Source organism: Microcaecilia unicolor, chromosome 1, assembly GCF_901765095.1.
Source record: "Microcaecilia unicolor chromosome 1, aMicUni1.1, whole genome shotgun sequence".
NCBI classification, from domain to species: domain Eukaryota; kingdom Metazoa; phylum Chordata; class Amphibia; order Gymnophiona; family Siphonopidae; genus Microcaecilia; species Microcaecilia unicolor.
This window is the reverse complement of record NC_044031.1, coordinates 41646358-41659449: the sequence shown is the minus strand read 5'-3', so window position 1 is coordinate 41659449 and position 13092 is coordinate 41646358. Positions and strand designations below refer to the sequence as shown.

General features: G+C 44.1%; 1 protein-coding gene across 1 annotated transcript in view; it reads right to left on the bottom strand.

The window, feature by feature from the left end:
* LOC115466151 overlaps positions 1 to 13092 on the bottom strand; it is a 168293-nt gene that overhangs the window by 62693 nt on the left and 92508 nt on the right. The window contains exons 16-17 of the mRNA XM_030197264.1: positions 10083 to 10169; positions 4458 to 4613 (exon numbers count right to left, since the gene is read on the bottom strand). Of these exons, the coding sequence (XP_030053124.1) occupies positions 4458 to 4613; positions 10083 to 10169 (243 nt within the window). The remainder of the gene's footprint in view (positions 1 to 4457; positions 4614 to 10082; positions 10170 to 13092) is intronic.

The following is a 13092-nucleotide window of genomic DNA, read 5'->3' as shown; positions in this document are numbered from 1 at the left end:
TTTTTTTTCTGTTTATTGTTTAATTGATCTCCTTGTCTTGTTTCACTCTCCCTATTTAGTGGTCTAAGGAAGAGAATAGAATTACCTGACTGAAATAATTCCTATATATTACTTTCTCTGTTTTTCCAACAAGTTGTTTTATCGCTTGTAAAAATTTAAATGGCTATAAAAAAAAAAAGTGATATTCCCAGCCCACCAGTGCTGGCCTTGTGACAGCCACCTAATTTGAAACAGAAATAGTGAAAAGCAAACTCCCAATACAAGAAAGAAGAGAATTTCACAAGGCCCTGCAATATGCCTAGCTGCAAATTGCGCCAACACATCTCATAGGATCCTACAGTCACTCACATGGGAAAAACATTCAGAATAAAGGGATCATTTCCAAGCACATCCTCAAATATGGCATAGAAAGGTGCTATATCGGAGAAACAAGCCAGATGCTAAAGATGAGGCTCAGTTTACACAGATACAATATTAAACATTCCAATGCCAACCAGGATGCCACCTCTGTGGGACAGCACGTCACAAAACCAGAACACTACATCAATGATCTTATGATAAGAATACTAAAAGGAAACTTTAAGACAATCCAGGAACGTAAGACCTTTGAAGTCAAAATGATGAAATATTTTGACACCTACCAGACAAGACTCAACAAAGATCTGGGTTTCCTAGGCCATTATAAACTATAAAATTATATTGCTTTGTCACCCTATCCACCCTGCTCTCCCTGTTTCTCACCTAACCTACCTTCCCTCTTCCTGTGAGACTGTCATTGGAATGATTCTGTGCTTTTGTGTTTCACTTATATATTCTGATATTTGTCAACATTTGCTTATTTCTGATCTGAAGAAGGGTTACCTACCTTCGAAAGCTAATCAAAAGACGTATTAAGTTAGTCCAATAAAAAAGGCATCATCTTATTTCATTTTCTGTGTTTCGGTTTCTATTTATTACCTTTAAAAGTGGACTAACATGGCTACCACACCACTTGGTTTAACCATGAATTGATAACGAGTATGACTGTTGGGCAGACTGGATGAACCGCTCATGTCTTTTTATCTGCGTTTGTCTATTATGCTATAGTCAGACAAAAAAGCAGGCAGTTATAATCACCTGAACTTGGGCACTTAGCTTAGCCTCTTCACACGGATCTCTACATTTTGGTGCTAAGCTGAATTTGCATTAGCACAAAATGGCCGTAGATTAACGGACTTAACAACCGTTAGCTCCAGATACCATCACCAAGCTAATCGGTTGTTTGACTGTAGTTTGGCCCGCTTTTGATGGACATGGCTTCATTAGGTACCACAGAGCTCTTACTATCTTCTCATCGTCTGTTTTGGTCCATTTTACCATAAGGAGCAACTATCCGTCGTTGCTCACCTCCAGTGTATCAGTGAACCGGCAGAGGGCCCGATTGCATCGCTAGTGCAGTTCTAGGTGCCAGAGAGCGAAGACTAGATCTTACTCACCTTGCTGCTGAGTATATCATAATGCAGGGAGCTTGTTTGGCAGGAGATCGGCTTGTCCCTGATAATTTGACTCAGTTCTCCTCCAGCCCTTCCGCCTGGCCGCTGGTGTCTCCAACACTGTGGGCCATCTTCTGGCGTGCTCCGCCTGCGCTGTTTGCCGCTTGGCTCAGCCGCCGGACCACGATTGTCTCCTGCGTTGACAGTTGCTGTCTGCTGAGTATTGGCAGCTGCTTTGCTTTGGGGAGGCTTCTTGGAAACCATTGCACATCATGGGGGTCTTGCTTCCTTCTGAGCCCCGATCCCAGCCATTGGCTTTTTTTTTTTTTTTGTTACATTTGTACCCCGCGCTTTCCCACTCATGGCAGGCTCAATGCAGCTTACATATTGTATACAGGTACTTATTTGTACCTGGGACAATGGAGGGTTAAGTGACTTGCCCAGAGTCACAAGGAGCTGCCTGTGCCTGAAGTGGAAATCGAACTCAGTTCCTCAGGACCAAAGTCCACCACCCTAACCACTAGGCCACTCCGCCTGCCTTACCTGTCTTGTTCGGCGGTGTCCGCTTTCCAGTCAGCTGTTTTTTTTTTTTTTTTGCTGAAGATTGTGTGAGTGGCGGGTGAAGAGAGAATCGCTACCAGAATCAGTCACAACGAGTCAACACCTTCTCCATAGCATACAAATGGACCATTTTGGTCTCCTTTATCTCTACTCTTTCTTTTTCTCCCCTCTGTTTACTTATCTGTTTAAAGGTGAAATTAGGCCTTACCTGCTAATTTTCTTTCCTCTAGATTTTTTTGTTATTTTTGTTACATTTGTACCCCGCGCTTTCCCACTCATGGCAGGCTCAATGCGGCTTACATATACGGGTACTTATTTGTACCTGGGGAAATGGAGGGTTAAGTGACTTGCCCAGAGTCACAAGGAGCTGCCCGTGCCTGAAGTGGGAATTGAACTCAGTTCCCCAGGACCAGAGTCCACCACCCTAACCACTAGGCCACTCCTCCAGACCGACCGAGACACTGAGCTCCCCAGACCAGCAGACTGGCATCCGTTACCAGAATCACCCACTGAGGAGGTTCCAACGGCATGCCCTTTTTCAGATGGGCCGAGCACAGCCACCACTGGAGGCTGTTTTGTATTTCCATACCTACATATTTATTTAGTTACTTATTGTGAAGAAACAGTGTGTTTTAAGCCTGTAAAATGTATTGGAAATTTTCCTGCATTGATTATATTCTGAAGTGTATTTATTCAATTTGGCCAGCAGATGCTGCATGCTTATACTTAAAGCTATTACAGAGGACTGACTTCTCTTTCTTTTAGTTGGCACACAGATAATAAGAAATGCCTGTAGTGATGTAACCAGTTTTTATTTGAAACTTGACTGTTCTGGGCTCTGATTGGCCTGGAGTTTGAAATTACCCAGCAGATGCTAGATGTTGCTTCAGTTTCAGCCTGGAAGAAGAGAGAGAGAGAGCTCTTTGTTGAAGACCTGTAAAAAACAGTTATATTTGACAACTGGTGAACAGCTATATATGTCCTGATCTCCCCAGGTACTTTCTAGGAAGTATGCAAATGTTTAGTTAGTTTTCTAATTTATCCATTTTCAGTTACTTGTTACTGTTTGCTATTTGCACATATTTATTTTGTCCACTGTTCCAAGTTCTGAGAATAAACACATTTGTTTATTAGTCCTGCCTGTCTGGACTAATAAAGAATCCTGGTGGTTTGCGTGTTGGGTCTGCGAGTGCTTTCTGGGAACTGTGGGACCACTGGAAGTGTGGATCCAGTAACCTAGAAATCACTGGGGATAATTTGAGAGCAGAAGACTTGCCCTGAAGCGGTTGTGACCCAGTCGGTAGGAGGAGGGTGCTAGTGTAGAGAATGAGTGGCAGGCGGACATGAGCTGTGCTGGGGATAGACACTCTAAGTAGCCGCAGGGTAACCCCAGGTGGGTGGCTAGGTGTTTCGTGATGCTTATATTCTGCCTGCAAGCTATCAAAGCAGTGTAGATTCAGGTACATTAGGTTATTTTTCTGCCTTGGAGGGCTCACAGTCTGAATTTGTACCTGAGGCAATGGATGGGTAAGGAATTTGCCCAAGATCACAACAAGCTGCAGTGGGATTTGAACTGGGCTCCCTGGTTCTCAACCTGCTGCTCTAACCATTATGCTATTCCTCCACTCCATGGCATTAGCTGGAGAAAATACCCAGAGAGAAAGGAGATGCGTACGTTCACTTTGAAAGTTGATGCAAAATCCATGGATAAAAAGTACCCATATAGACATGGCAACAAAGCAGTGTGGAAATTACCTTCAAAAGTAATTTTGAATCACACCTTACTTCTCAGAATACTAAACCATAAGTGAGGAGCAAGTACTACACTATATATTTTCCCACCCGAGAGACAGATAAGTCTCTTTTTCAGAGCATACAAACAGTATTCCCAACAATGTGCATCACTGATTCTGAATGTGCCCTACAGGATCTGTGTGTAATATCATTATTGTGCTGGCCAGTTTCTGAGATACCAACACTATTTTGCAGAAACACCAACATCATCAACAGACTGGAACAGCAGCGTAGCCAGGAACTTTTTACAGGAGGTGTGTCTCCCCCCACTCTGGTACCTTAAAATCCTCTTGGTTTTAGTCTTCACCTGGGCAGTGGCACTCATAGGCTGCCTGCAGCCTGCTCTGGGACTTCCTCATTGAACTGTCCTGCCCCTTCTGATGCAACTTCCTGTTTTGTAAAGGGGCGGGATGGTTCAGGGAGGAAATTCTGGAGCAGGCTGCAGGCAGAGTGCTGCTGCCCAAGTGAAGACTAAAGCCGAGAGGATTTTAAGGTGGGGGGGGGGGGGAATCTGACAGGAGGTGCGTAAGCCACTGGACTCACCTAGTTTAAATACACCACAGGACTGGAAATCTCCTGGTAGTTTTCTATTTAAAAATATCACATTAAGATGTGATGCTGGTGACTTACCAGTCTCTGTTCTGTCACTCTTATTTTTCACACTTGTTTCTTGAACTCTGTCACTAGTTGGGGTCTTCACAACAATGAGGGGACTGACAGATCCAGTCTCAGCAAAATCACTGACCACTTTCTCCATTCCAATCAGGGCAGAGTAAGAGGAATCCACTGCAGGAAAAAATCAAGAGGGTTACAGGCAGGAAGAAGTGCTGTAACCAAGCAGAACAATAGGACATAATATGGACTAGGTTTTTCTACGAGTGGGTATATTTTAGACTGAAGGAAGGAAGAAAAGCTCCAGCTCTGTGGACTTGCCTATTATGTAAAAGCAAGATGTTCTGACCATGTTTCTCCACTGTTGTACAAGCTTCACTGGCTTCCTATATTCTTGGAGCTCTGCTGAAATCTGCATGGAGCAGGACTGTAGACTTAGCACTCTCTTGCTTCCCCAAGGGACCTACCTCCAAAAGACTATTTAAGGCTGTAGTTTAATGTTTTACCTTGGGGTTAATTAGAGATCTATGCTGTGTGTCCTGTTAACATCCAGCTCTAAGAGGAGTAAATTCCATAAGGACCTACCTAGGCACATAAACGTTGGTATCCAGCTAGCTGCCACCCAAACAGTTCCCACCCACCAATTCCCACCTGAACAATTCCCTCCTATGACTTTTTCCCAAGGTAGAAAATTCCCTTCTATGTCTGTTCTCCCCTGGTTATTTCTTACTGGCATGTAGTTTTCGTTGTTTTCTTCTGCTGGTTTTCTGTTGGGGCTTTTTTTTTCTTATGCATTGTATCTTTAATAAGAATTGTCATTGAGAATGCATACAAGGTGCTATCGAGGTGGTATTACACTCCTGAGAGAATTAGGGGCATGTACCCTAATGCTTCTGACCGGTGCTGGAGATGTGGTAAAGACAAGGGCTCATTTCTGCACATTTGGTGGTCCTGCCCCCGGTTGATACCGTTTTGGGAGGCGGTGATGAAAGCATTGGTAAGAATGTTTGGAGATTCCATGGTATGTAGTCCATGGGTATGCTTGCTGGGGATGTATAATGACAGTGACTCATGGGAATGGATCAAAATGTTACGTTGGGGTCTGGCGGCAGCAAAATGCCTGATAGCTCGGAAGTGGCGAGTTACTGGCCCTCCTTCCTTGGGGGATTGGAAAGCAAAATTAGAACAACGCATAGCTATGGAGCGCTTAACGGCATACCGTAGAGATGGGGAGCTACGGCACATAAGAGGATGGTCTCAACTGCAAGAATGGGTGAGGACAATCAAACTTTGATAGGAACGGGTGGTAGTTGGGGAGGGGGGGGAGGAAGGGAGGGAGGCGGTAGGGAAGGGAGGAACGGAAGAGGAGGGCTAGAGGGGGAAGTGAGGCAATTATATGCTTGAACAAATTTAAGCGGGTAGGACACAGCTGAGGGTGTAGACCCTTGTTTATAGTGATTGGGAGTTGATAGTTCAATTTTCACCATAAGGGTGACTGGGTTGTTGTTTTGTTCTTTTCTGTTTTATTATATGGATGTCCAATATTTTAGGACAACTTGGCATTATCTGTATTGTCTTGAATGTTGTAAGTTGCTTCATTAATAAAAATGCTAAATTTATTTATTTATTTATTTATTTGTTACTTATATCCCACATTTTCCCACACATGCAGGCGCAATGTGGCTTACAGAGAATTACATAAGAGTACAAACTTAACAGCTTAGGCAAGCATAGAGAAGTAAACATGGGGGAAGAAACTAACAAAGTGAACTAAGTAGGGTAAGGGACAAGGGATGTTTTAATCAACATGGTAAATTGAGGGATAAGTCTTAGCAAAGAGGAATGTCTTTAACAACTTCTTAAAAAGGGCATGGTCCACTTGAGTTTTAAGGTGGCGAGGTAACGTGTTCCAGTATTTGGGACTCCAGTAACGGAAAGACGAGGCGAAGATTTTCTTATACTTGACTCCCTTACAATTCGGGAAATGGAGGTGAAGATAGGACCGAGCAGCAGGGTTGGCATTTCTAGGCGGAAGGTCAATCAAGGGGAACATGTATTCCGGGGCATCCCCATAGATGATTAGTAGTAGTAGTAGTAAAAATATTTAAAGTGAAAAAAAAAAAACTGTCATTGTGTGGCATGGATGTGTTGGTAATGTTTATGTAAGTGTATATATATATATATATATATATATATATATATATATATATATATATATATATATATATACAGTGGGGGAAATAAGTATTTGATCCCTTGCTGATTTTGTAAGTTTGCCCACTGACAAAGACATGAGCAGCCCATAATTGAAGGGTAGGTTATTGGTAACAGTGAGAGATAGCACATCACAAATTAAATCCGGAAAATCACATTGTGGAAAGTATATGAATTTATTTGCATTCTGCAGAGGGAAATAAGTATTTGATCCCTCTGGCAAACAAGACCTAATACTTGGTGGCAAAACCCTTGTTGGCAAGCACAGCGGTCAGACGTCTTCTGTAGTTGATGATGAGGTTTGCACACATGTCAGGAGGAATTTTGGTCCACTCCTCTTTGCAGATCATCTCTAAATCATTAAGAGTTCTGGGCTGTCGCTTGGCAACTCGCAGCTTCAGCTCCCTCCATAAGTTTTCAATGGGATTAAGGTCTGGTGACTGGCTAGGCCACTCCATGACCCTAATGTGCTTCTTCCTGAGCCACTCCTTTGTTGCCTTGGCTGTATGTTTTGGGTCATTGTCGTGCTGGAAGACCCAGCCACGACCCATTTTTAAGGCCCTGGCGGAGGGAAGGAGGTTGTCACTCAGAATTGTACGGTACATGGCCCCATCCATTCTCCCATTGATGCGGTGAAGTAGTCCTGTGCCCTTAGCAGAGAAACACCCCCAAAACATAACATTTCCACCTCCATGCTTGACAGTGGGGACGGTGTTCTTTGGGTCATAGGCAGCATTTCTCTTCCTCCAAACACGGCGAGTTGAGTTCATGCCAAAGAGCTCAATTTTTGTCTCATCTGACCACAGCACCTTCTCCCAATCACTCTCGGCATCATCCAGGTGTTCACTGGCAAACTTCAGACGGGCCGTCACATGTGCCTTCCGGAGCAGGGGGACCTTGCGGGCACTGCAGGATTGCAATCCGTTATGTCGTAATGTGTTACCAATGGTTTTCGTGGTGACAGTGGTCCCAGCTGCCTTGAGATCATTGACAAGTTCCCCCCTTGTAGTTGTAGGCTGATTTCTAACCTTCCTCATGATCAAGGATACCCCACGAGGTGAGATTTTGCGTGGAGCCCCAGATCTTTGTCGATTGACAGTCATTTTGTACTTCTTCCATTTTCTTACTATGGCACCAACAGTTGTCTCCTTCTCGCCCAGCGTCTTACTGATGGTTTTGTAGCCCATTCCAGCCTTGTGCAGGTGTATGATCTTGTCCCTGACATCCTTAGACAGCTCCTTGCTCTTGGCCATTTTGTAGAGGTTAGAGTCTGACTGATTCACTGAGTCTGTGGACAGGTGTCTTTCATACAGGTGACCATTGCCGACAGCTGTCTGTCATGCAGGTAACGAGTTGATTTGGAGCATCTACCTGGTCTGTAGGGGCCAGATCTCTTACTGGTTGGTGGGGGATCAAATACTTATTTCCCTCTGCAGAATGCAAATAAATTCATATACTTTCCACAATGTGATTTTCCGGATTTAATTTGTGATGTGCTATCTCTCACTGTTACCAATAACCTACCCTTCAATTATGGGCTGCTCATGTCTTTGTCAGTGGGCAAACTTACAAAATCAGCAAGGGATCAAATACTTATTTCCCCCACTGTATATATATATATATATATATATATATAGTAACATAGTAGATGACGGCAGAAAAAGACCTGCACAGTCCATCCAGTCTGCCCAAGAAGATAAATTCATATGTGCTACTTTTTTTATTTGTACTGTCCTCTTCAGTGCACAGACCTTATAAGTCTGGCCAGCCCTATCCCCACCTCCCAACCACCAGCTCCGGCATATACCATATAAGTCTGCCCAGCACTATCCCTGCCTCCCACCACCGGCTCTGGCACAGACCGTATAAGTCTACCCAGCACTATCCCCGCCGCCCAACCACCAGCCCCGGCACAGACCGTATAAGTCTGCCCAGCACTAGTCCTGCCTCCCAACCACCAGCCCCAGCACAGACCATATATGTCTGCCCAGCACTAGCCCCACCACCAGCTCTGCCACCCATTCTAGGCTAAGCTCTTGAGGATCCCTTCCTTCTGCACAGGATTCCTTTATGTTTATCCCACGCATGTTTGAATTCCGTTACCGTTTTCACCTCCACCACCTCCTTATTAATTTGGATTTTGGTTAAATTTTTTTTGTGTGGTGTTTTAAAGGTAATTTTTTGGTTGAGGGGGCTGTGTGGGAGGAATTGCCCCCCCCCCCCCCCAAACGATCTGGAAAGAGAAAGGAAAGGAGATAAATTTCAGACTGTGATGTTTCATGATTGTTAATGGTGGGAATTGTCCTCCCTGGAGCAGTAGGAATTGGTTAGGTGGTAATTGTCCTAGGTGGCAATTTTCCAAATGGAAATTGGGGAGTGGGAACTGACCCAGAACCGTAAACATCAGTGTTCTAGCCACTTACGCATATAAATGACCTCTTACAGAATACTAACCAGTGAAAAAGTACGTACCAAGATTTGATAGCGTTTACTTTGTCAGGGATGTGTGCATGGGTGGAGTGTGGGCAGAGCTCCACAGTTACATGCATAAATTACAGAATTCTATCATTTATGCACATACATGCTAATACCTAAGTGCATGCACTTACAGCAGCTAGGTTTATGTTTTTATTACGCTTGATATACACTTATTTTAACCAGCTTATCAAATAGGGCTGGTGTACGTGACTGCACTATACTTCATGTGGGTTTTCAGCCAAAATAGGCGCCTACTTTGTGTTATAGAAGAGACTTCAAATAGGCCATAGCCAGCCCCTATAGTTAGCAGCCTGTTATAGAAAACACCTTCCTATTGTCAATTACGATCATTTGCTAAATAAATATACCCCTTCAACAAAGTAACTCTTATTATCGTATAGATCAGGGGTAGGCAACTCCGGTCCTCGAGAGCCGCAGGCAGGTCAGGTTTCAGGATATCCACAATGAATATGCAGGAGATAGATTTGCAAGCACTGCCTCCTTGGTATGCAAATCTATCTCCTGCATATTCATTGTGGATATCCTGAAAACCTGACCTGCCTTCGGCTCTCGAGGACCGGAGTTGCCTACCCCTGGTATAGACTGTCCATTGTGCACTATAATTTAGCCATAACAACTCCTTTATGGACTTGATGCTTTGCCTTGATTTGCATTTCCCAACCAAAAAAAAAAAGAATAATCACATATTTACCCACTCCACCCTTTTTTGTTTTAAGGACTAAAGCCAAATAGTGCCACTGTCTTTTCACTAAACGCGTATCAGCATGTGACAAGGTGCAGATCTGGTTGATTGTCCAAACTCCTCGTCCTTTGCTTTGCAGAGTTGTGTATGAGAAGGCGCAGAGATCAAGGCAGACAGTAACAAGGGGTGTTGGTTTTACTTTTCACAGACCAGGCTCTAGAGCAAAGGCTGTAAATCAGAAACCTTACCATTCTCAGCCCAGTTCAGTTCTTCGCTCAGGAAAGAGTTTTGTAGTCCAGTGGTGTTGCTGCTCCATTCTGGCAGGAAGGATGAGTCTGTTGTGATGAGAATAGTCACTATTAATCATTCACTATACCCACTAGAAAAGAGCACTAAAAATCAAGAGAGGAATCCTGTACAATTACACTACTGCAGAAAGGGAAGGGAAGGGAAATGGGACTTGATATTCCGCCTTTCTGTGGTTTTTGCAACTACATTCAAAGCGGTTTACATAGTATCTTCAGGTACTTATTTGTACCAGGGGCAATGGAGGGTTAAGTGACTTGTCCAGAGTCACAAGGAGCTGCAGTGGGAATCGAACCACTAGGCTAGAGTTGTGTACCACTAGGCTACTCCTCCGCTACACATCTGCGTTATACAAATATTGTACTGGTCAGGAACAGGTCACTGGAGACTTTGCCAAGAGCTGCTTCCTTAGAATGTACAGAGCGAAATACAGATTGGAGTGGACCAAGAATAGCTGGAAATGAAACTTAATCGTCAACGGCATGATCAAATAGTTTGAAGAGGAGGATAGCTGGAACGGCAGGTAGGGTCCAGTGAAAACGAGAAGTGAGAAAGCAAGGAGGCAAAGAGAAATGGGAATGGGTGAGAACAGGCATAGAAGAAAACAAGAGAGAGGATTCTGAGAGTAGGGACAGAGATGAGAAAGCAAGGAGGAGTGGGGAAGAGAGGTGAAAAACCAAGAGAAGTGAGGGAAGAGGTGGAGGTGGTGAAAGGATGGAGTAAGGGACAAAGGGGGTGAGACGTGCAAGCAAGAGATGCAGTAAAGAAGTGAATGACCACGCATTTCATTACTATACCAGACCTAAAGTTGGCTCTTCTGCCAATGCTGCCCTGGAGAATAAAGACACCAGAGAGAGGAGGAGGAGGGAGAGGAGGAGAATGGAATTCAACCCTTCCCCTTCCCCCGGAGCCCCCAAACTCAGGAAGGCTCCAAGCAGCCACAGCCTTGCTTAACCACCCAACTCCCACCCAGGCCTTCTCAAACACATCCCTCCTGCCCCAGCACCTGCTCGGCTGGACTCCTTGACTTCCATAACAGCCAGCCTCACAGTCCAAGCGGGCTGAACTGCTGCTGACATGTGTCCTATTAGCTGCGCACCCTGCCTGCACTCACCTGAGCTGCTGGCAGACTCCACAAACCAGCGCTGGCCATGGAGACTAGCCAGCCCTATTGCCTCTGCTCCAAAGCCGCCAGTAACTCAGCTACAGCAGACAGTCCTTTGTTTTCAATTAAAAAAAACAAACATTAACACTGCCTGCAGGTAGAGCAGCAGGAGGTTCTCCAACTTTTTTTATGGGCTGCTCCCAGGGAGGTCTGTGTGTGTGTGGGGGGGGGGGGGGGGGAGCCCTGCTGGCAAGGGCCCACACCAAGGGCCCAAAAGAACCTTAAGCAAAGGAGCACACAATGCTTCAAAAAAATCTACCCAGGATTGGAACTTGGACAATCCCAGATGAAACATGGCTAGAGGACTCAAACAACGAAACCCTGGCTGCAGCTTGGGGCTGCGGAAGTCAAGCCTGCAAGATCAAGAGAATATACTAAAAAAGTATAATGGAGTGCCACAGATATCTATACTGGGACCAGTGTTATTTAACATTTATAAATGATCTGGAAACTGGAACAAGTGAGGTAACTGAAATGCCAAAGAAAGACTTGAGATAAAGTATGTAATATCACATTCACTGTTGATTTAACCATAAATTGCTAATGCGTGTGACTGTTCAGGTCTTTATCTGCCGTCATTTACTATGTTACTATGTTATATGGATAGTTTTGTGTCATCTGCAAATGTAAAGTTGTTAAAACACAGGCGGACTGTGAAAAATTGCAGGAAGACCTTAGGAAATTGGAAGACTGGGCATCCAAATGGCAGATGAAATTTAATATGGACAAATGCAAAGTGATGTACATTGGGAAGAATCCAGATCATAGTTACTTGATGCTAGGAGTCAGCACTCAAGAAAAAGATCTAGGTGTCATTGTGGAAAATACGTTGAAATCTTCTGCCCAGTATGCGGCGGCAGGGGCAGAGGCCAATAAAGCAAACAGGACGCCAGGAATTATTAAATCAAACCAATTCTTGTATACCGCTAATATCCCCTTTCCAGGGTTCAGTGCGGTTTACATTCTAGGTCAGACAAAAGCCGATAATGTTAGCGTGAGGTATGAGAACAAGCAGAGGCCACTGGTGTAATGCATGAGACCAAAAACATCATTGGAGGAGTGGCCTAGTGGTTAGGGTGGTGGACTTTGGTCCTGGGGAACTGAGGAACTGAGTTCGATTCCCTGCACAGGTAGCTCCTTGTGACTCTGGGCAAGTCACTTAACCCTCCATTGCCCACCGCATTGAGCCTGCCATGAGTGGGAAAGCGCGGAGTACAAAAAAATGTAGTAATAATAATCATAGGAAAGAATAATGGATGATTCTAGGAGGTAGAAGTCAATGGATTTTTATGAAGCAGTCTTTGGGAAGAGGAATGTTTTTAGCCTTTTCCTGAAGCTAAGGTAGCTGTTTTCTGTTCTGATGGCAATAGGTAAAGAGTTCCATATTTAAACTCCAAGTATAGGGAATAGAGAGCTAAAAATCTTCTGATTCTGAATAGTCTTTTGAAACGATGATGCTAGCATCAGTTGTTCTTTCAGTCTGTTAGACAGGAGTAAATGTAACAAAGCGGTCTTAGTCAGCAGTTCAGAGGTGAAAGATTTGAAAAACTAAACATGCAGCTTTGAACCTCAGTCTTTCTGCTATGGGAAACCAGTTCAGTTTTTGTTACGATGAGTTGAAACACTAGTATATCAGTCTAGCAGCTATATTCTGTATGATTTGCATTTTTTTCTGATATTGACATTTAATACCAATAAATAGAACATTACAGTAATCCAAGTGAGGTAGGACTAATATTTGGACTAGTAGTGCAAAGGCTTTTTGGTCAAAGAAGGATCTGACTAGA